Consider the following 24427-nt stretch of genomic DNA (forward strand, 5'->3'; position numbering starts at 1 on the left):
TTCCTATCAAAACCCGTTTTGGGTAGGGATAAATACACATGGGGGTCGTAGAGGGGTTCCACCTCTGAGAATCAACTTTGAAATAAGTGACCCAAAGCGATATAACTCCTGAAATAACCCAGCTCCTTATTCAATTTGTGTTACATTTCTATGCGAATAAGAAGCTGGAATGCGCTATCTGTGTCAGGTTTGCCTGCTGTTTTCATATCAAAATCAGTTTTGGGCCGGGATAATACATATGGGTGACATAGCGGGGTTCCCGCTTGGTGGGAATTTTGAAATAAGTGGCACAAAGAGATTTAACTCCTGAAATACCCCAGTTACTTATTCAATTTGTATTATATTTGTTGTATACGAATAAGAAGCTGGAATGCAAAGAAGAAGCCATCTTCAGCATCGTGCTGTATCCTTCCTCTCTTTTCCAGGGGCTGCAGTGCCATCAAATGCTAGATTAGTTTCCCACCCTAATTGAATACATACATATAAATACACCGTATAAAGAGATCAAAGTACTGTCAAATTAGTTGAAAAAAGTGTAGGACTCAGGAACATATTGCACAGTGGAAATGAAAATGAGTTGTACTTGAAAAAACAAATTAACAGCAAAACAAGTGTGAATTGTGCAGATGTTGTGTTTTAAAAAACTTCGTTATTGTAGCATTAATGTAGTGCAGTGCTGTTTTTCTTATTGAGTATTTGCACGACTGATAATGAGGGGTAGCCCCAATTAGAAAAGTGACAATTGACCTCAGAAACTGGTAGCCGACTAATCGAAGGTCACATGATTGCAAAGCAATCGTGACATGCGGTTTCAGATGGAAGATGCGGATACGGTTGCAATGCATTAACATATAAATGAGATTTTTAGAACATTAAGTACGTTCACAAATAGAGGACCAGACACGGTCAAATACATGATGTAGTCATATGTATTATTAATAAGTGGCGACTTGTAGATCCAATTAAACTATTTGACTCTAATTAGTAGTCGTTCTACCCCTACAATAATATATAGAGGTTGTGTTTTTTTTCTGCAGTTAACTCGAGTGTAAACATGGTCCAGAGTCTGCTGATTGCAGTCAGGATGGCCAGGCTGTCTCGAGGCCCCTGCGTTGGAGGCTGGGAGAGGGTGAGGGGACTGTCCACTAGGCACTCAGCTCTCTGTGCCCCGCAGGGAACGGTGGAGATGAGGGAGACGGGAGCAGCAGGAGCAGAGGACCCCAGCTCCCCATTCTCCAGGTCCCTCATTGGAACTTTCTTCCAGGACCAACCGCTGCTGGGGAACCAGCTCTTGGAAGATGCCCTGCTCCAGGGCTATTTGAGGAGACATCTCCCCCCTGAGGTGAGGCTGTAGTGCAGCCTGGCTTTCCCACAGAACATCCCTTAGAAACTTTTCCCATAGTAAAAGCATAACAAAGGGTAATAAAGCATGGTTAAGCATTGTGAAGCCCAGAAAGATATTGTAAAGCATATATTAAAAGAACATGGCAAACCGTGGTTAACTGCATGGTTTAAGAATGGGAAAAACTGAATTACAATTACACTGCAAATTTACAGTGGTAAACTTTCAAAAGGGATTACCAGCATGGGACCAACAACAGAAAACATATACAGCATATGGTACACATGCTAGTGGAACTCAAGGTGTGCTATTGTTGTTAATAGGGTTTGATTTTAATGATTTAAACAGCCTGCTGCTGCTCATAGTTGTATATGCCCACATGCAGGTTATTGATTATGGTGACGTGGTAATAGCCAAAGCTTTGAAAGCATGTTCTACCTTCAATAAGGATAACAGCATTCTCCTTTACTGTTTCTGTTGATTTTGTTACCTTCCAGATTTGGACTTGGATAAAGCCCATTTATCTTGCCACAACACTCTTCAGTTCAGTCTTGTTTCCACCGGACATGGTTGGGAGAGTACTTCTAGTTTGTAACATTGTGGCTTCACCAGAGTATAAAACACTCAAAGATCATCAACAACAAAAAAGAAGGGGCTTGTTAAAATGTTCTTATGCTAATGGAAGGAAAACAAGTGTTTCCAAAGCATTGGCTACTGATTAATCATTACATATTTTAATATAAACCCAGAACACAATGTTGTAGTTTTGAAGGTGTAATTTAGAGGGAGTTGTTGATGCGGTTGGGACAGCATGGTTCTGTTCTGTTGCAGTTCCTCCTGGCGCGCAGTAGAAGTGTGAAGGTGTGATGTAGCTGTATGTGTGTGTGTGTGTGGCTCAGGCACTAGGGGAGGTGTGTTCAAAGGTGTGATGTTGCTGTATGTGTGTGTGTGTGTGTGTGTGTGCGCTCAGGTGCAGGGGGAGGTGTGTTCAAAGGTGTGATGTTGCTGTATGTGTGTGTGTGTGTGTGCTCAGGTGCAGGGGGAGGTGTGTTCAAAGGTGTGATGTTGCTGTGTGTGTGTGTGTGTGTGTGTGTGCGCTCAAGTGCAGGGGGAGGTGTGTTCGAAGGTGTGATGTTGCTGTGTGTGTGTGTGTGTGTGTGTGTGTGTGCTCTGGTGCTGGGGGAGGTGTGTTCGAAGGTGTGATGTGACTGTACTGTGTGTATGTGTGGCTCAGGTGCTGGGGGAGGTGTGTTCGGATCTCGAGCGCTTCTCTGAGAGGCTGTGCAGTGAGATCCAGGCACTGGGGCGGCAGTGTGAGGAGACTCCCCCCCGGCTGCAGCACTATGATCCCTGGGGGCGGCGCGTGGACCGCATCATCACCTGCCCTGCTTGGGGCCGCATGAAGGAGATCTCCGCAGAGGAGGGGCTGGTCGCCGCAGGCTACGAGAGGCCGTACGGGCAGTGGAGGTAACAAAAGAGAAAGAAAAACGTGATCTAAACATGTTACATGTACAAACACAGCCTTAGAAAACATTTTCCACCCCTTTTTATTCCTGTTGCTAATAGGTCCTGTTGTAACAGAAATGGGGTGTTAGCCCCAGTTTTGTATAACTTGGCCCCTTTAGTAGCTATCACATCTTTATCCCAGGTTAGTTGTTTTTGTAACTATAATGTTTGATCAGATTAAACCTTGAAGCCTTGGTAATTACACTTCGAATACAAATACTCTATTAGTAAGTGCCACTTCATGTCTCTGATGATAGTTCTAGATTAATAGCGTATTGCTCTTTTTTTGGAGCCACAACCTGCCAAGTTTAATTGCTCTGCAAAGAATATTTGTTCTACAACAGCTGCAGTTATCATCAGCATATTGGGAACAATAAGAGATCGTTTGGCTCATCAAGACTCGAGCATTCTACCTAAGGGAACCCAGTTTCATAGTGCAGAATCAAATTATTTTTATAATGATCCTTTAGATGCTACTTCTTCATCTGGTAAACTCTTCCATGCATTCATTACTCTTTGTAAAAAGTGCTTCCCTTCTGTCCTGAGCTCTGTTGTCCTCCTCTCTGTGTTAACCTCAGTTACCTGTCCTGTGTTTCCTGCAGCCGTGTTTACCAGGTGTCCAAGCTGTACCTGTACTGCCCCTCCGCTGGGCTCTTCTCCTGTCCTCTAGCCATGACTGATGGGGCCGCCAAGATCATTGAGGTGAGTGATGGTGTGTAAATCACCACAGGACACACAGGAACTGTTCTCTATCTGTTCTTAATACAGGCTGGTTCTCTTTCAGTCGATTGGTGTCTCTGGCCTGCTGGAAAAGCCATTCCGACAGCTGACCTCTCGTGACCCCAAGCGTTTCTGGACCTCGGGCCAGTGGATGACCGAACGCAAGGGCGGCTCTGATGTCGGTGGGGATCACTTTAAAACTCAGGAGAGGAGGACGGTTACAAGCGGAGACCACTTCAGCAATTCATTATATTAATATTTCATTTGATGCAATATCTCACTAGATTACAACTTCCCAACGAATCCAAATGCACCACACTTATTTTTATATAGGTTCCAAACTGTTGCAACCTATAATTTTTATAATATAGTTATGACGAGACCTTTCATCACATTAGGAGAAGCAGTAAAATTATATGGTGTTATGTATTCATGAAAGGCACTGATATTTCAATAGTTCTCTCGTGACAGTTACTGCATAGTATAAGATGTGCTGTTTTACAACGCGCTTTATGAGAAGTCATGGCTCTTCACTATTCTTTCAACTCCTTAATAAAGCTTATTCTAGTGAATTATTTTATGACAGTTATGTTTGTAACATCCTTCCCTCCACTGCTGTAAATACAGTACATTACCATGACCTACATCCACTGTATGCTCATGTGCCCCGAGTGGCTCACCTGATAAAAGCACTGTCGTATGGTGTGCAAGGTGAGTCATACAGCGCAGAGTCACTGGTCTTCACTTGGGATTCTGAAGGGAGCGTCGCATTGGCTCTGGTGCTCCCATGGGTTAGGGAAGCAAAACCGTCGGGGGCTGTTTCTCCTCATCGCACCACAGCGAACCCTGCTGGCCAGGCGCCCAGCGAGCTCAGAGCAGACACCTGCAGGGCTGGTCTTTGTCATCCAGAGGCTGGTAGACATCTGGAATAGTTATAAAATAATGGAATTATTTATCCATTGATATGTTAGAACCAAGCTATGAAGAAGGGGAAGAACCAAATGAAAGTTTCCAAGGTGGAAAGAGACATGGAGGATATACAGTATAGACACTTAATAACTGTGAGAGGTTTTCCTTGCAGCCAGTGGGACGGAGACGGTGGCGAAGCCCCAGCCAGACGGGACCTACCGGCTCTACGGCTTCAAGTGGTTCACCTCCGCCACCGACTCGGACATGACACTGACCCTCGCCAGGGTGGTGGACAAGCACGGGGAAACCCTGCAGGTGAAGAGCTGGCTTTAAACGGCAACAAACCCAAACACAAAACAGATGCCAGCAAGATAACCCCTGAGTCGTTACACTACACTGTACTGTCTTTGGCTGCCTCTGTTTTGTAACACAAAAAGTGTACGTGTAATGCATACAATAACGTGAACACATCTTATTGTTGTGATATTGTGGTGTGCGAACAGTGAAAATGAAGTCGTTCATGTTGTGCTTATGGTTATACAGCAGTACATACAGGTAGCACTGCTTTTATTTTTTAAAGTAAGACAACAAATTGCTGCCGCTGTCACAGTGCCAAAGCCTCATATTTCAGAAAGCATTTGAGCTGGTGGCTTCATATTTGCAATTATAAATCCTGCATGCTTAATGTGTTGCTGACCATGTCATTGACCATGCCTGTGATGTTGCTGCTGTAAAATAAGCCATTTCCCTCACAGTCCATTATATCTTGATTAAGTAGTTGAAGTTACACCACAAGGGGGCTTTTTTGGTTAATTGAATATTAAAATTATTGAATAAATGACTGCAATGCTACAGTTTGCATGTGTGTTTGTGTTCTCAGGGCAGTAAAGGGCTGTCTCTGTTCTACGTGGAGGTCAGAGATGAGCAGGGCAATCTGAACAACATCGAGGTGCAGCGGCTGAAGGACAAACTGGGCACCAGGCAGGTCCCCACTGCGGAGCTGCTGCTGGACGGGGTGCGAGCCCAGCGGGTAAGAGCCACCATTGCACATTAAAACGTAGAAAGTGGCCACTTTCTGAGGGATGTTGATTTCTCTTTGCCTCACCCTCGCATTAGATATCTGAGGAGGGAAGAGGAGTGGCTTCTATCGCCAACATGCTGACGATTACCCGGATCCACAACGTCATCTCTGCAGTCGGGTGCATGAGAAGGTAGGTGTCGAGAGAGCAGTCACGACGTAAGCATGTCACTCCGAGGCAATGAAGCCTGATGGGGTGTGGTGTGGGATAAGCCACGCCTCGTGTGTTGTGAAGCTGAGTTAGAGGCAGTGGTGATATCCCACAGCACACACACTGGAATGCTACTAGTAAATATAGATAGAATGACTCAATATTTAATTAAAGGGTCTATTAATACTGATGTGGGTAGTTTATAGCACAGTTTATGTATCTATTAACAAGACATTTGTGAAACTTATAAAATACTTTAATATGTAGTGACTGTATATTAGCAGATGAACTGGAAATGTATTGTTGTTATAAACAATAGAATATGTAATAAATTGTATTACGGATCCATAGAGGAAAAATAAATTGACTACAGCTGCACACTCCAAGTTGATGTTCAAAATACGTTTTGCGCTGCTGCTTTCAATGTAAGCTTTTTTGTTTTTATTAACGTTATGCAACGACTAACGTGAAGCTGCCAAGAGGTGTGTAACTCTTGACGTTCACCGGCCTGAATGACACTGACCTTTTGGTACCCATGTTAAATATTAAATAGGTGTATTAACTAGGTGTCTAAATCTAGTTTATCACCACTAATGTAAGTCGCCCTGGATAAGGGCGTCTGTTAAGAAATAAATAATAATAACAACAACTAATGACATTTTGTTCTCTTTACTAGGAAAGTTCCTTTAAAATATAGTGACATCTGAGATTTGACCCCTAGTTGCTGTAGCTGTGTTGATTGTGTCTCTGTGTGTGTGTGTGTGTGTGTGAGGTGGAGACGCGCGCTGCCTTCCTGCTGCTGATGGAGCTGTCTCGTCTGCTGGGGAGGGAGGAGACAGGCTGTGCATCCGAGCTGGAGCTGCACATGCTCCGACTGCTCACACCGGTCGCCAAGCTGTACACCGGCAAACAGGTACCAGTAGCAGGGAGGGACACATTACACACAGCAAGCAGAGTGACTTTAAAATTGAGACAACGCACCTGTGATGTGGCTCATTGTTCATTCTGATCTACCTGAAAGAATTCCTGTGTGAGTGCTTGTTGTGGTGAGTGCAGGGTGAGTGCATGTGCACAAAGTGGAGTGGCATAATGTCTTGCAGTGTGTGTGTATATGTTTGGAGGGGGGCAGTGTGATGCACGGGGAGGGCAGGGCGTGGTACAGTGGTGATGCTCTCTCTCACAGGGCGCTGTCTCTCCTCGGCAGTGTGACATGCTGTGATGCATGGGCAGGGCAGGGCGTGGTACAGTGGTGATGCGCTCTCTCACAGGGTGCTGTCTCCTCGGCAGTGTAACATGCTGTGATGCACGGGGAGGGCAGGGCGTAGTACAGTGGTGATGCTCTCTCTCACAGGGTGCTGTCTCTCCTCAGCAGTGTGACATGCTGTGATGCATGGGAAGGGCGGGGCGTGGTACAGTGGTGATGCTGTCTCTCACAGGGCGATCTCTCCTCAGGCGGTGGCGGTGATTTCGGAGGGGCTGGAGTGTTTCGGGGGTCAGGGCTACATGGAGGACACCGGCCTGCCAGTGCTGCTGAGGGATGCACAGGTAGGAACACCTGGAGAAACAACTTGAAATAAAAGAGAAGAGTGCATACACTACAACTTAACAGAGGACCTTTTATATCAGAGTTACTCCATTTATTGTGCTCGCTACAACAGAAAAGCTCAGGGTCAATTGTGATAGTAGGGAAAGACAGACTTTTGCATTATAAAGGGCAGTTTCAATTTTAGCACTGATCCCAACCATGCCCCTGCATACTGAAGTTTTGTGAAAGGAAAACGCATTTTTTTTGTTCTGTTATACTTGATGTCCTTTCCTCCCTTCCTCCGTAGGTCCTGAGTATTTGGGAGGGCACGACCAACATCCTGTCCCTGGATGTCCTGCGCTCGCTGGCAAAGAGCCGGGGCCGGGTGCTGGAGGCCTTCTTCACAGACGTCAAGGTGAGCGACCATCACGATAGACGGGTGGAGGCTTGTTAGCACAGGGAGTATTTGAAACACTTCCATTGAACTATCTCACAATCTTGTATCGCAGAGCCTTCAGAGGACTCTGAAGCTGGGTTGTTTAGTGAAGTTCCAAGATGTCTCCCAGGTGCCTGTAAATGAAATTGATATTCAGGGGTTGGACAGAAAAATGAAACACTTATGTAGCACTTCTGTCCAAGTGGGCGGTCTCTGACTCTAATATATACAAAGGTTGCATCTTGCTGTATGAAGATCTGACAGACCTGATGGCTGATCAGCTGGTTTTTGCATTAATTACTGATGTTTTACCAGAAGCAGTCACACAGATGACAACTCTGAGCACAGACTTCGTTGCACACTTGTCATGTTGAATCAGGGCTGCCCTGACTGCCCAACGTTGACTGTTATTGCAGGTGTGTCTAGCTTATGTTCTGCTCTTTTCCAGCGGAAATTAGAAGCTGCGTCAGTGAGGCCAGCTCTGACCCCAGCGATGAAGGCAGTGGAGAGCTCCCTCCACAGGCTGGGCCAGTTTGCACAGGTCTCCTCAGAGAGGGGCCCAGACTTCATGCAGCTCTCAGCCCGAGATTTTGCTTACAGCCTGGCCCGGATCTACATGGGTATGAAATCTCAATGTTATGGCTGAAGTCATTGTCCTGCAGAGTGTGGCTGTTATACTCACTGTGCAGGGAACATTCCACCCAGAGCAGAGGGAGGCTCTTATACTCACTGTGCAGGGAACATTCCACCCAGAGCAGAGGGAGGCTCTTATACTCACTGTACAGGGAACATTCCACACAGAGCAGGAGGGTAGTGTACAGTACAGGAGGATGAAGGTTTGTTAGTGCCAGGCAGGCTCACTGTGTCGCTCTTTCTCTCTCTCTCTGTCTAGGCACTCTGTTAGTGGACCATGCTGCCTGGGAAGGAGCCTCACAGTCTGACCTCTGTGCTGCCCTAAGGTACAGTATGTCTCCATCGGAATGTCCTGCTTTAAAGATTATCATGCATTCAAACACAATAAACAAGAGAGAAAAGCAATACAGAATTACAGAAAATGTTTGTGTTTAGTATTACTGGTTCAAAAATGTCAACCAGTGGTGTTTGTAGACAAAGATGGAATCATAGTCTTGTTGTGCACGTATTGTTTGAGAACATGTTCAAACAGCAATTATAATGTAATATACATGGTCATCCACAGCATGATACAATATATTCCAAATGATATGCATCGTGCTTATCCTGCTGCTCCTTGCACAGTGTTGTTTATATATACACACTGTACTGTGCATTGTGCTCATGATGTTGTGTTACCTCCCTGCAGGTGGTGTGAGCAGGATCTGTGCCCAGTTGTTACCAAAGAGAAAACGGGTTGCTATAGCCGTGACTCCTCCGCCATGGATACTGCCTTGGTGTATGAGGGGAGCCCTGCCGTCAGAGGAAGACTGTAATACACCCAGCACACCCACCCCTTCACTGCCTCCAGACAGGCTACAATGAGAGTGGAGTTCACAGAGTACTGCTGTGATACAGATACAGTGCTAAACAGGAGCTCAGGAACTCTATACAAAGAAAAATGAAGAATCTGTTTACTGGGCAGGGTAAAGTAGCAGCTAAAACAAACACACACTAAAATAATGACACAGGTCTAGCGCAGGCTGATTGTTTTTTGTTTGTGCGGAGGCCCCCCTCCTACTGAACCTACTGGAATCCTCAGTTTAGTTTTCTCTATATCCTGTATGTATTTCATACAGCCTTATTTAGCCAAGGCTTGTGAAACGGGTGACATAGTTGTAGATTGTGTAGGGTTTCTGTAAAGGTGCACATGTTCTATATGACATAATATCCTTTTTTTTTTTATCTACAGAGGCACTGCATTGTAAATTGTTAAATTGACAGGTTTGGGTATAATTATATTCATTTTTCCTACCCTGCAGTAGTAACCTGGGTCTGCTTTTATGGATCACACCGAATCCAGCATGTGGTTTTGTCATTTTTCTTCTTACTGTCTTGATGATTTTTTTTTTTTTTTTTTTTGAAGAATCATCATCATCATCATGTAAACTTGATGCCTCAACTAAATGCAAAATAAACATAAATAAGTAAATATCATTGCAGGGTGACTGTGTGATCTGGTGTCGGGCTATTTCAGTGTGAGTTTATGCTGTTATTAATCTTGCCAAGTGTATTTGTGACTAGTGTAGTTGGTAGAGGAATGGGATGGCAAACAGAGGTGTTTTAGGAACAGTTATCATTGCTGAATAAAAAGAACACATTTATTTCTTGACCCCATCATATTCACGATTAAATATACAAGATCTTTCGGTCAGAATGAGTTATGTGACCCATTTTTCCCCCGGATTAAATATAATATAACAAATGCGTATTAGCTACCTTTTAATTCATCCTGTTAATAGCAACAGGAGCGTGTCTATGTGAGGGTCTTTTTTAAGCAGGGAAGGCATCTAGAATTCTCCAGCCTCCAGAGAACCCAGTTCTGTAGAACCATTCTGGGTATGACTCAATCTGCTTCACAATCCTTTTTGCAGAAACTTTGTATGAGAAAGATGATTATAGCATTTAGTCATGTTGCAAACATTTAGCATATGTATATACTGTACTTCCAAAGGAAGGCATTAACATCAATTCCTTTCCTTTTTAGCTTTATTACTGGGTCTATTTTGGTTCATGACACGTTATTAATGTTTATTTCACGATATGGAAATATTTCAAGTACAACACTGTTGATGAAATACTGCAGCCTGGTTTCTTTGCTGTAGGTCACGTGGTCTGGTAGCAGCCAGACCATTGGAATGAGTTTGAACTTCGACACAGGAAGTGATTAGGTACCAGGAAGCAGCAGTAACCTTTTTCTATGTTGTCTTGTAAATAGCTGTATATATCAAACTGAATTATGAAATACAAGCAAAGAAACAAGCGATGAACAGAGGAAAAGGAGTGGGAGGTAGCAACGACATTGCTAGTGCTAATAAGGGATAAACTTCGGTTTGCAAGAAGTGTTAAAAACATGTTATGAATGCTGTGTTTTAAAGTGGTTGACTTTCAGAGAGGAAAACAAACAGCTAACTGCATTATAATCATGAATCCAGTTTTCAGTTAACAAAATGTATTATTAAAGAGTGATCTCTCATAAAATGTAAGAAAATGGGTTTCAAAGCCTTGGTTAGCATTCCAGCACTGAAGCTGCCTAACCTGCACTTATTCACGTTAAGAACAATTACATCTTTAGCTGCTCACCAATTCTGGAGTTCCAGGAGAACTTGTCACCTGTTTTTTAGGCTACCCCAATGCAAGAGAAGCTGTGCCCCTAAGCCTGGGTAACCTCTACCACCATAGTACCACATGAAAAGAAAAGTCAAGAGACAACTCATTCAGATTAGCAAATGCAACACGCAGATGCTAAACATGTATTTATTTAGATTGTTTGAATCTCTACAACGTAATGCTCTTCAAAGAAAATTGAACAAAAACAATATTTATACTGAGCAAGGAGCATTTCTGTTGTTGCAGGAAAAGAGCTATGTACAGCTACAAATTCCTCTTTACAAAGAGAGAGAAAGAAAACTTAAAAAGTGCTTTAAATGAAAAACAAGAATAAAAATTAAAAAAAACCTTGACAAGTTTGCTGTGGAAGAATATGCACAGGTAGAATCACATTCCCAGGAACCCGTATTATTACCAATTGGCACCTGTCTGTCTCTCTCTCTCTCTCTCTCAGGAGAAGCTTCGACCCCAAACCCTAGCCTTTTTTAAACCTTTGGGACTTCCTCGCTGAAAAACAAAAACGCTCTGTACATTAAAACTCCATAAAGAGAAATAAAAAAAGGTGCAAACTTGTGACACCTAAGTCAGCCTCCATTCAGCACCACCCCATTGTGACAAAAGGACTTCTTTCCGAAATACTAGGGGTTCCCTGGGCCACGCACACCTGTACTTGCAACCATAACTTTTTTTTTTTTTAGAGATACTTAATTTAAGCAAAGTAGTTTATCCTAAAATGTGAGTTATTTTGAACACTACTATGCAGGCCCACTGGATTTAATGTAATGGAACTGAAATCATGCCATTCTTTTCTCCACTATTTTGCCCCCCCCCCTTCCCATCATGATTCCTTAAACCCTGTTCCTCAAAACTGAGAGTTGAGGGAAGGGGACTGGAGCAGCTGGATACAGTGGTGTGAAGTCTCTCAAATACCTGTCTCAAACAATAGCAACTGATATTTCTTTGGTGGGATAAAAAGGAAACATAGTTCTAAGTAGATTTTTTTATATATATATATATATATATATATATATATATTTTTTTTTTTTTGAGATTTCTTTACACAGTTAGAACCACAACGGTTAACTTTGTTGTGTCTCTCTTATCTGTCACTACAGGGATTTTGTGCAATGATCCTGCACTCCTGTCCACAAAACCAATTTTAAAACATGCATCTGATTTCAATCAGTTTAGGTTACCAGTAGTAATCCCTTTAATTAACGATTGTTCAATTATTGTACATGAATCTGGATGTAGTCCCCAAAACATAGAGGTCACTATCTCCCTGAAGAAGCTTGACTTGAGTGCCCCTCCTGTTTCTCTTTTCAGTGACTGGTAATGATTCGTTAATGAGACTGGGCTTCATTTTAATGATCGGCTGCTCTTATTACCGACACTCCAAAAAACCACATCCACCCCCTGAGAAAATGCTGCACTAAAAAACCGCCACCCACACTATAGCTGCCACTGTCTTATTCCAGATCCAAGTCCCAGTGCTGTTTCTTTGTGAATTCAAACAATTCTGAAAAATCTTCCCCTTTTGGCAATCTGGCACCACATCTGCTTTATTAATAACAGTTCTACTGTGAAACAGAGGGGCTTGTGATTTACTCTTCATTAAACACAGAACTCCGCCAGGTGTTTCTGTGTAATCAAAATAGGTAAATGCGCTTATGTAGTGCTTGCATGCAGGAATATTATTTAAGAGAGAAATAAAAAAAGTGAAAATCCATTAGAAATCAAATTACAAGGCTTGCTTGCCATGCTCTACAAACACCCTTCTTGCAGTAGACTGTAGCTGTAGGGGCACTTCTACTCAGAAAACCAAAGGAGCAACTACATCTCAGAATACAGCGTTAAAAAAATAAATAAATAAAAAAAATTAAGCATTTGCACACCCATCTTCTGGCATTCAAAAGACTGGGCTGCACTGTTAAAAGGTGTCATAAACAAAACAATACTTCCATCCCACTGTTGTGACTAACACAACCCATACTTTACACTACTTTCATGTCCTGCTAATGCACACCTGCTACACTATCTCCATCTATCTGCATCAAGCACCATCATCTGCACCAGTCCAGAGCCCATTCAGCCCAGAGCCCATTCTAACCAGCACTGAAACAGGAGAAGCTTGAGAAAACAGCCACGAGGAGTCAAAGCCACAACACAGGGAGTCAAAGCCTGAACAGGAATGAGCGAGAAGTATTCAATTTACTGCTAGTGTTGCAGTAGCTCACGGGGAGAGGATGGTATAGTTGACCAAAAATGGTCAAAAAAATTGCCAAAAGCTCAAATAACAAAACTCAAAAGAGAAAATTGCTACGTGATAATGAAAATAATTCATCTTTCTTTCACCATGGCTCTCACCCTTCCTGATTATCTTACTGGATTTCAAGTTATTTAAAAACATATGAAGCTGTAATCTTTTAACCATATGATGGGAATGATTACACAAATCTGACTCCTGCACCGACGATTCCCCCAATTATGAAACAGATCCTGTCTCATCCTAATAAAGTTGTATTTACTGTTAATTAATTGTATTACTGCTACTATTGCAAACCCAGCTGGGTAGGTCTGCTGCCAATCCAACTCTGCTCCACACTGCCAAGGGTTCTTACAAACTTGGGATGGCATTTAAGGTGCTTGTATATGGATATGTTTGGATATGTTAAATGCTATATGCATGTACATGTGTAGACCATTCTGTTCTGTTACTTGTCCCTGACCCCAGTACCTCCCTGCTGGTAGAGATGGGACTGGAGTTTTTTGGGGAGGTGTCTGTCTCTGGGCTCAGTTCTACTTTCAATGAGGAAGGTACTGCTTTGACCACAAACAGGGTACTGTAAAATAAAGTACATTTCTTTAAAGTAAATGACTTGTATCAAGTTATATTTTGAATAACGCTGTGTCTGGGTTTAGTGAACACTGCCTCCTGATTCATGCTCTCCATTGCAGGTGTGAGGGCACTATCCATTCAGAGTGCAGATTCAGATTGAACATGCATAGAGCTTTGTAAAGGGACATTCATCATACACGTGTGTGTACGTCAATCTGTACAATTTGGAAATGTATATCCGGACATCAAGCTCCATCTACTGCCTTGTACAATATATTTATATTTACATACTGTATAGAGGTGTAGGATATTTTATAATTTATTATTACTTTATTTTTTTAACTTTTAATAGCTTTAATGATGTTCAGTATTTGTTACAGGTGGGAGAACTGCTCCTAAACGGATTATGTTCAAACCTGGTTCAAGCAGGGTTCAGGTAACACTTTTTCAAAACCAAACTTGCAACTGTGACCAGATCAAAACTGCGCAGCCCTGGACAATGGGTGTATGCCAGTTCCACTTCAGAAGGGCCTGACAGGGGTGTATTTTCACTCCTGTAGTTTATATATGTAATGTCCCCAAATGATTCTAATGGCAGCCAATCTTCAGTCAAGTGTTTTCCATTTCTGCTGCAGCCTCATGTTTTTTTGTTTTTACACAAAAGATGAAACACTATTTTCCCTCAAATGACTAGGTACTGTATTCAATTTGAACAATTCCAACAGCTTTTGCGAGATCAGGGTATATAGTCACACAACACATATAAAATCCAGTCCATTTTCAACTCAATGGGTAAAGCACTGCACTCAACAGGTTTCTTAAAAATACTTCTAATGTGATCAGAGGGTGCTTCCAAGTTCAGTGTGAAAAGTAGCATAAATTAAGCAACCTCCTGCCTCTGCAGTGACCGAAGGGGTCTTTCTAGCCTGCTTTACACCAGCTTGGCATTTCCCAAAACATAATCCCCACCCCAATAATATCTCCAGCAGTTTGTGCACAGATCACTCATCGTTTTGCACCAAATATCCAAAGTGCTTAGTCTTTTTTTTTTTCCCCCATACATGGCCATTTGTTTTTGTAAAATATATAATCTTATTTTCATATTTTCTTTCCAAGGCGACTCTGTCCGGCAGCAATGTGCGTGTTTGTGGGGGGCATGGGGAAAAGCTCCCTTCTTCACCCCAGCCTCCGGTCCCCAAGGCTGGGTGCAGTCTCTAGTTGGAGCTGGCAGCGATGGGCTTCTCCAGTTCCAGCTCCAGGGTGGTGCTGTGGGGTTGCAGGCTGCCATAGCAAGTCATGCACACACGGCTGGGCTCAAACAACTGCTGACTGGGGACTGGGATCTTCTGGTCGCAGCAAGTGGAGCAAAACACGTTTCCACAGTTCCTGTTCCAAAAGAGGAATGATTTAGTTTCAAATATGGAAATTGATTTTTTTAAATCTAAGTGTGTGCTCTTATTTCTGCCAGGAAGCCTTTTTATGGCTCTCTACAAATCTCTGTTAAAACTGAGAGGAAATCCATTTATACTTACTGTAATTTTAGCTAATAAAAATGTCATTTTGCAATCGATTTCCTGCATAGATCTGAAATGTGCAGTTTTTATAGAAACACAGCAAATAAGTATTTTCATTTTAAAACAGGACACCTGGTAATATACTGGGTTAAAGCAGTTCTCAGTTTGCTTGTCTTGCTTTCCAGGAAGTTCAATACTGCTTTACTTCCTTGGCCATTCACCTCTGTCTTCTGGGTCAAAGAGTGTTACTGACTGAAAGAATGTCAGGCAATAGGGGAAAAGAGGTGACATAATTGAAGGGAAAGAAACTAGTGGGGGTGGGGACAATTTCATATGATAGGTGAAATCAGCCAGAAAGTACAAAGGAATGGCTGGCAAACTTAGTGTAGAACCACATTTCATGTTTTAAATTAAAAATACATGTTTGCTACAACATGTGTTTCTTTCAAAACTGCACATCTATTAATATCTATATAATGATTGGATATGCATGGTGGAGAAAATGTATGGGATTATTGTGTTAATAGTTTACAAACTATACTGCCTAAATGCCACTTATTCCATGGGGATACTTACTGATGGGGAAATGTGTGATAGAAATAAAGCCATTTGTTTCTAGTCTGATAAGTCTTCGTAATTGAATTGCACCAAACTGTATTTTGTAGTTTTAAAACCTCAAAATACAAGTTTAGTAGGAAATATTTTATTAGTAATTATAAACATTCCCACACACAGAGAGACTCAATTCCAAGCAATGCAGTGTGGGGCAGTGGCAGCTCATTTTGAGTATATGGATATACTTGTGGGGTTGCTTGTTGTACACAAAACAAAACTCCCCCCAAACCTTTAAAACACTAACTAGTGCTGAATGTAGATGTGCAGGTGCTCCTCCCAATCTGAACTCCAAATGAAGACACCCAGAAAGACTTCTAGTCTAAAAGTTTATTTTAATATTTCTAAAAAAAAACACAAAACAAATCTTGCAAAATATTTCTTTCCTACAACTATTTAAAAGAAATATATTGAGGGAGATTAAATGTCTGGGTTATATTTATAAAAAAAGAAAGATTGTACATATTTATTTAATATGAACCACAACTTCAAAAAATGTGGTATTAACTGATGCAATCTTTTTTGAAATACGAGCCAAAGTTACTATGAATTGACTCTATTTGGTATGGATGACCAGTCGTAGTACTCAACAGCCCCCTAATGCACAATGGAAATGCCCCCTCTGGATGCCCAGCACAGCAGCCAAGCCAGATCTTTATGGGTTTTCCCGTAAACGAGTCTGTGGTACAATTCAGTTCAATGCATGCAGCACAGAATGAAACATTCAGCACAAGACGGGCAGTCATGCACATGCAGGAGGGGTGATCTGGTGAATAATAACACTGCAGCAGCAAGGGCTCTTGTCAACTCGCTATTTTGCAACAGACTGCCATAATCTTTTTATACCAATCTTTGGGATCTCTTCATAAACACTGTTTGGGATCTCTGACTCAATACCAAGATGATTTGACGTACAGGAGCGATGTGTTGCGTGCAGATTTGTAATCAACCCTTTAGCTGCCAGGACTGTATCCTTATCTGGGAATCGCTTAAAAATCACTTAAAAAGACATTATTGCTGTCCTTCCTATACATTTAAAAAAAAAAAGATGAGTGGACCCTGCTTATTAAAAGAGAGCCACAGGGTGTGAGTGAAGGCTATCACTGGGGATGAAAATTAAATCAAAACAGCTTTGCAGAAAAGGAAGGTTAAAACAAAACAAAGAAATAGGTGTTAGAATACATTTGACAAAAACAATGCTGAAATAAAAAAAAAATGCATGAGTGAAGAGACAGAGAGGACTGATGAACAGATTCTCACCAGACTTTCTCAACAGGCTCCCTGTCCCTGTAAGGAAGAGGGGAAACAGCGGACAGGAACACCGGTCAGAAGGCAGGGCCAAGGCTGGGCAAAATACAGGGACTCAACCCTGCTCAGATCATCTCCATGATACTGGACAGTGCGTGCTTTTAGAATAAGCTTGTTCCTTACAATTTGATCCTTATGAGGTCCATATCATTTTTGCTTGGTGGATATGTGTTTACAGGTCTCTAATATTACCCGAACAGTAATGGGGGACTTTCCTCTAAAACGCCTGCATGACCACTTTTCTAAAGTCTACAAGCAGATAAAAAGGTGCTTTTTACCAGATCCAATTTTGTACCTTAACTTGACATGTGTGCACCTATCTGGCTATTGCTAGATATCTGTTACACATCCACCAAAAATGATAACAGCAAACGGTAACAAGATTATAAAATATACCTTTTCTTCATATTACAAATTAATTCCAGCTGCAGTTTGATTTACTTTAACTTCTGCCTATAAATAGACATCTGCAGGTTATTTTTTTTTAAAGAAATTAATAATAAACTGCCCCCAGGAAAAGCAATAAAAGTATTTTTTATTACAAAAAACAAAACCTCCATTTAGGTGGAGTAAATCCATCACAAGGATTAAGTGTTCCATTTGTCCAAAAGCTTCTTACTTGGCCTGTTCTCTTTGCCCATTTAAGGAACCAAGATGAAAAGACGCCTACAGCACTTCATTCTCCTAATGCCCACTATCTATCCATTAAATCAATCCATTTATTCAAAGCACTATCCAAATATTCCACTATCCTTTCATCTATTCATCCACTAGCTGAGTTTCCTTTTCCCTGTACGCTTTACCCCCTCTAGTGCGCTGTTCACCATGGCCTCTTTCAATGTGTGTGATCTATTCAAAGCACTCCCTCCTGTCTGTTCAAAATGCCTTTCTACCCATCCTGCTGTTAGAAGCGCTCTTGCAGGCTCCTTTAAATGATCTCTCTCGTTCCATTCATCCCTCTTACCATGAAGAGCTCAAACCATCTTGAGTACTCAAGTCAATCATTTGTGCTTCATCCACCTACAGCCTATGCTTTAACTGGAGACTTACTGAAATGCTTTTAAAATCTGCTTTCATGGATTACATATATTTTGCTGTTAAAGCAATCAACTAAATATTTGGGTTTCATGACTATGAAACTTGTAGCTATTAAAACATACTTTTTAAAAAGAATATTGGCACTCATAAGCTGGTGATTTGTGAATAGAGTCTAGTATTAAAATGCTAAGAAAATTGTGGTCTTATTAAGAATGCTCTCGGATGAAAAACAAGGCATTAATTAAACTGGGGTTTCACAGTTATCGAACTGCTAATCAAACAACACGTCTGTCAGTCAGTAACCAAGGATATGAATAACACATTACAGGTGCTCTATGAAAAGAGCAGACAGCATGACCTAAATCTACGACAACATGTAGAATAGAAAATTCAAATGTGTCCAGATAAAGCCTTGGCTAGCTTGGTACACAGGTGTCATTACTAGGGTATAACAATCACCAATTTGACGAGTCCAATCGGTAAAAATAGTCAAATAGTTGACAAGTCGTCAATTGCCATTAAAAATGCACTGTTTTATCCTGTTTTACCCAGCCTAGACCAGGTGACGCACGAGACCCAGGGCAGCAAGGAAATTATTCAATTCAGGAGCGAGAGAGGGGGAGTCAGGAATCATGATGGAAATCATTGCTGCCCGTGGATTGATAGAAGACTTAAACTAGAAGGGAGACTGGGACAGATGAAGTGTCATGTTTAACATTCAAAACGGAACATTTGGAGGAATCAAAACAAATAAAACAAAAAACAATAAGAAGAAATAAACAGAATGGCTGTGAAGTGTGACTTAAACAACTTTCTAATCTTTAGTTCAGAGACAGGAGACTGTGAACCAGTATTCAGAACAGGGAGAGCCGAGTACTGGGCCTGCACATTCAGCACAGAGTTTGGTAATGGGGATTCTCAAATAACTAATCTGACAGCCACCTCCAGGTTAGAGATCTTGTAACCAGTACATTCAGTTTGAGCCAACTGGAAGACTAGAGGGATGGAGAGTTGAGACTGGGAGTTGTGGAAGTAGGAGGTTGCCATACCTGCAGTGGTGTTTCCTGCTGGCCAGCCAGAACCTGCTCTCACACCCATAGCACTGGGGAGCCAGGTGGTCAGGGTACCACCGAGTCACCTGCAAACACAAAGCAGGTACTAAGCAAGCACGTACCTCCCAGCGGACAGCATGGCACGCATGCTGAGCTAACTGTGCATTTATATACACTACAGTGCTTGGATTCATTCACTTTTGAGCAAAATAGAACCTGCAACCCTGAAACACTTACTGAAATGTATTCTGCTGCTCATCTATGCAGTGTTTGACAAGCTAGACCAGTAAACTGAAAGCCCCCACCTCAGTAAACTATACTTATCAATAAATCCTGACAGAAACCAATAAAATTACCCACAGCATTAATTATGGGTGTATCAATTCACATAGAAAACCGTATTAGTTTCACTTGTTGATTTGATAACTGATGTAGTCACTCTGGGTAATGAGCGTCACTTTTACCGTTATCTAGTAAAGTCTCATTCTTTTCATTTTATATTAACGATTGATTTTATGTATTATTACTGTAGGACTGAATACGATAGACGGGCGCTGCTTGGGTTAGTTTTATTCTGTATTCGGATGTCCCCTTTTAAGTTAACTTTTTTTTCTTTTTATTCAGCATAGCCGGCAAAAGTTTCAATAAACATAACGCTTCAAATTACAGACATCGTACAATGACGAGTTACACAATCCTTCTGAATAAGCTTAACAGTGCTGAACAAGAGACCCAGACGCTCCTAGCTTACCAGAGCGGAGGCTTACAGTTGTCAAGTGACCAGAATAGACACTCGCACAAAAAAAAAGAAATGTTTGTCTTAGCCATAAATTGCTGGACTAACTTAGTAATGTGTTTTAGTACCCTCTAGAGCAGGGGTGATTTTCAGCAGCTGAAACCTTGTGTAATGTTTACTTCAAATCCCTTTATGGATGTGGATGTAAGTGACATTTCTGAAGTGGGGTCATTGTTTAATCTGGATTGAGTGAACTGGAAATGGAGATTCTTAATCTTCAAAACGATATTCAGTTGAACGCAAGAATACCCAGTGTCTGGCTTCTGGACTTTAGTGGACAAGGACAAGCACAGAAATCTCTGCACAGCAGCAACTTGGTTATTTGGTTCCACTTATCTACATGAATCTGCCTTTTCAGACATGAACTTTATCAAATAAGAACTTCGAACCCGCCTGAGTGACGAGCATCTGATTGACTCCATCAAGATTGCACTTTCTAATTACAAGCCAGATTTTGCTGGGCTGGTAGACAGCATGCAGTGTCAAGTCTCACATTGAAAACTAGGTAAGATTAACATTTCTCTTTATTTTTAGCTTGAAGTTCTTTGAGGAGTGGCTTGCAAATGTTTTTGCAAATCCGAAGTAGCTCTTCATAGTAAAAAGGTTGGAGACTCCTGCTCTAGAGGGCAACAGCACTTACTTTGGGTTCGTTGCAATTGAGAAAATGTGTAATACACAGCTGGGGACTATCTGGAGCTGCTTAGTTTGCTGCAATTTGTATTAACTTGCGTACTAGTTTAGTACCATCCTCTGTACTAACCACAGGATCATCCCCAGTTAGTATGCTCCTTTTATATATTTAAATATATATTTATTGCATTTATATAGCGCTTCTTATACAAAAGTACTGTACAGTACACAGCAATAAAAAAAGAACAAACCACAATACATTTGTATACCATGTCACACATACAACTGCCAAGTCAAACCATTTAAATAACAGTATACACATAATACAAAAGCAGCAATTCTAAAGTTACATTAAAACCCACCAAGAGAAGAAAGCCATTTTATAAAAGTGCTTTTTTAGTCTGGACTTGAAAACTGTAACAGTCCCAGCTTCTCTGACAAACAAAGGCAGGGCATTCCATAATTTAGGAGTTTTACAAGAAAAAGTTTTAGTTTGTTGCAATTTACCCCAGATGATTAAAGCCAACAGTACTTTTGTTATTCTTGTACACACCTTCTGTTAAATTGTTAATTATTTCAATGTAAATAAAGCATGAAAATGAATGAATGAAGCACAATTCAATGGTCAGGAGGCAGAAGCAACTGCAATTTCAGGCTACAACTTAAATATGCTTAAACTTAAAAATGAAACCATTACAAAACGTGGCTTAACTGCAAAGTGCTGGGATTCACTGGCTAACATTACCAAGGTCTGAGGCCATATTGCTTATTACTACAACCAGCTTTTAGCCAGAACAATATTTTTCTTAACCTCATGAAACAGAATACCTTTTTGAAACCTTTTTGTTAAAAGGAGTGACAACCAGGTATCAAGTTAAAGTATTAGGCTAGGCTAAATCCAATGGGACACAGTAGCTACATTCTGGACTAGAAGAACCCCTCCAGCACATTGCTCCCACTGCAGCAGTACACCCTGATATAGCACTCTCACCTCAGTGTCCTGTTTATCTACTTGCTCCCAGCTGGCCTCAGAGAAGAACTCCGTGCTGCAGCGAGACAAGCAGCTCTGATCAAGGTTGTTCTCCGAGTCTGGTGTTGAGGTCTGGAACAAAGGAGAATGAGAGAGCTTTGAAAGAGGCCAGGAGGCAGAGTGTTACAGTGTATAGTGCGTTCACCTAAACTGAACAACCGCCAGGCCACAACGTACTTTTAGAAAGGGGATTTTAAATATTAATTCATATTTAATATTCAGATCTGGGGTCATTGAAAGTGGCTTATTTCAAATGAGTCAGAAGAATTTGTTTTTGGATCACTAAACAGGAAATGCAAAGTCAACTGCTGTCTCTCAAATGCGTTACCCTCTCCAAATGCTTTAAAATGGTTAAATAAGTGTATGTGCCCCTTTCTGTGTCAAAAGGAGGTAGAATAGATTGTAAACCTGCAAATATTTATAAACCGCTCTCAATATCCCCATCCACTAAATCTTTGAATTTACAATATTGTGTTTTCCAAAACCAGAAATATGATTGTTCTGCACGCACATTTACTAGTTAAAATCAGTAGAACAAACTTACAAATCTAGCGCACACAAAAGGGGGGTCAGTTGTAATTTATTGCTATGGGGCATCCTTATAATCTTTATATAAATCAACGATACCAATTACTTTCGCAAAACTAGCTGTAGTATTTAAAGCATTCAGTGAGAGCGCTTCCGTTATGAGTATATTTTTTTGCATTCCCTTTAAACATTACACTCACATTAGACTGAAACAGTCTTTTTATTGTACAAATTGTTAAGAAAGAAAGACTGTCTTTAATCCCACTCCATAGTGCTGAGATGGATCACTTCAAGCCTACACTCTCTCAATTCCTCTCCCAGGCTGTGCCTCACCACTTCGTCTCCTGTGTCCCCATTGATCCTCAGGGAGTTGTTGAAGTGCTGGCTCTCCAGCCGGCTCCAGAGCTCCTGCACCTGCTTCTTCAGAGTCTCCACCTCCAGTTGGTGTCCTGCCTCGATTTGCCGCAGCCGCTGCTGGATGATGTCATTGTAGACTGCCAGCCCATCGTCGTCAAGGTGACTGCGGGCTGGCTGCTCTGGGCTGAGGGGAGGTCGTCCCATGAAGCCATGTGGGCACCGGTGTTGACAGACGGAGCTGCCGCTGCCGCGAGCATGAAGGGCCTGGGAGCCACAGCTGGCTGCTGACATCTGCCGGCTGAGAGAGACCCGTTCCCCGTTGGGGTAGTGACCGTTGATCCGTGGCAGCTGGGGGGCCCAGGGCTCCCCTTCTGAGACCTCTCCATTGCAGACAGGCTCTTCTTGCCGGAATTCGCCAGCAGGGTTGGGGAGCAAGGCACTTTGGGATAACCTGTGGCCACCATTTAAAGTCCTTGGGGTATCCAGTTCCGTCTGGGCCTCCCTGCTCCCTTCCCCTTCAGGGCAGGGCAGTGGACTCTCGGCCCCGTTAGACAGCCTGGAGGAAAGGCCGGTGGTCGGCACCCCCTCTTGCCTCCCCCCTTCCTCTGTCAGAGTCTCTGTGGAGCTCTCCATCAGCGAGGCTCTGTCCTCCAGCCTCTCAGGAGCAAGAGAGGGAGGGGGGCTATGCTGGGGTGTGGTGTAGTGGCTCTCAGACTCATTCGATTCCTGAGATACTGCCTGGCTGTAGCCATTGGTAATAGTCCTAAACACAGGACCACTCAACCCAGGCAGGATTGGAACCCTGCTGATAGAGTTTGAGAGTCCAGCCGGCTCTTGAGCAACATATGTCCCTGGGGATTCAGAGTTATGGTCACGAGCAGACTCCTTGTTTTCCAGGGCAGGGAGTGCAGGCGGCAGGGGTGGGGGAAGTGGCAGGGCTGGCAAATCCTCTTGCTGTGGTTTGTCAGTAGAGTCGCTCTTCATCTCTTTCTTAGGATCCTCTGCTCCACTCTCGTCTTTTGTCGCCTCATGAAGGATGTTTTCCATCTGCCCCTCGGCCACTCCTACCTCCACTAATAACTCTGCCTCGAGAGTGCTGTCCGTCGCAGGCCCACTGGCTCCTGGTTTAGCTTTCTGCCACACGGTTGGTGTGTTATCCTGTAGGGACCCCTCCTCGTCTTCCTCGTCTTCTTCTTGCTCTCCCCTGGGCCCTACTTCCCTGGGATTGCTGGCCCTACCCCCTGTGGGGGGCCCCTCCCCCTGATCCTGCCTGCCTCCCCCCTCAGGCCCCACCGCGATGTTGAGTTCCATTGAGCGGCAGTGGTCCTGCCATTTTTCATTCAGATTCGGGTCACTGGAGCGCCGGTTAGGAGCCAGCGAGCCGCCAGCCTCGCAGGCGCTGGGCAGATTGTCAAAGGACCTGGTTTTTGGAAGCCTGCCAGGGTACAGAACAAAAAAAAATAAAACAGGCAATGTTAAAACAGGAGGGCAGTATATAGTGTACATTACACTTCATTAATGCAGCAGTTTTCATTAACCAGGACCTGAGGACACATCTGGAAATGAAGTGGAGATATACCTTGGACAGGGGAAAGGAGACACTTCTTCACACAGAGAGTGTTAAAGGCATGGAATTAGTTACCTTGTCATGTTGTTGATGCTGAATCACCTGGATGCTTTAACTTGACAATGTTTTGAGATCAATAAGCCACTAGGAACCGGATGGCCAAATGGCCTTCTCTTGTTTGCAGATTCTCTTATGTTCTAATTCAGA

General features: G+C 42.5%; 1 protein-coding gene and 1 pseudogene across 5 annotated transcripts in view; one reads left to right on the forward strand and one right to left on the reverse strand.

Annotated features, from left to right (window-relative positions):
- Nucleotides 1–1019: 1019 nt before the first annotated feature.
- On the forward strand, nt 1020–9776 carry LOC117426903 (acyl-CoA dehydrogenase family member 11-like; annotated as a pseudogene).
- A 1279-nt stretch (nt 9777–11055) lies between these two features.
- LOC117426902 (myotubularin-related protein 3-like) overlaps nt 11056–24427 on the reverse strand; it is a 47411-nt gene continuing 34039 nt past the window's right edge. For 4 of the 5 annotated variants that reach the window (XM_059033340.1, XM_059033337.1, XM_059033339.1 and 1 more), the window contains 5 exons: nt 22630–24088; nt 21730–21840; nt 19310–19398; nt 17175–17201; nt 11056–15174 (listed from right to left, as the gene is read on the reverse strand). In XM_059033340.1, coding sequence (XP_058889323.1) covers nt 15003–15174; nt 17175–17201; nt 19310–19398; nt 21730–21840; nt 22630–24088 — 1858 coding nt within the window. In that variant the 3' untranslated portion in view covers nt 11056–15002. The remainder of the gene's footprint in view (nt 15175–17174; nt 17202–19309; nt 19399–21729; nt 21841–22629; nt 24089–24427) is intronic. The other variant, XM_059033341.1, reaches the window with a different exon arrangement.

This window comes from Acipenser ruthenus, chromosome 11, assembly GCF_902713425.1.
Source record: "Acipenser ruthenus chromosome 11, fAciRut3.2 maternal haplotype, whole genome shotgun sequence".
Classification (NCBI taxonomy): domain Eukaryota; kingdom Metazoa; phylum Chordata; class Actinopteri; order Acipenseriformes; family Acipenseridae; genus Acipenser; species Acipenser ruthenus.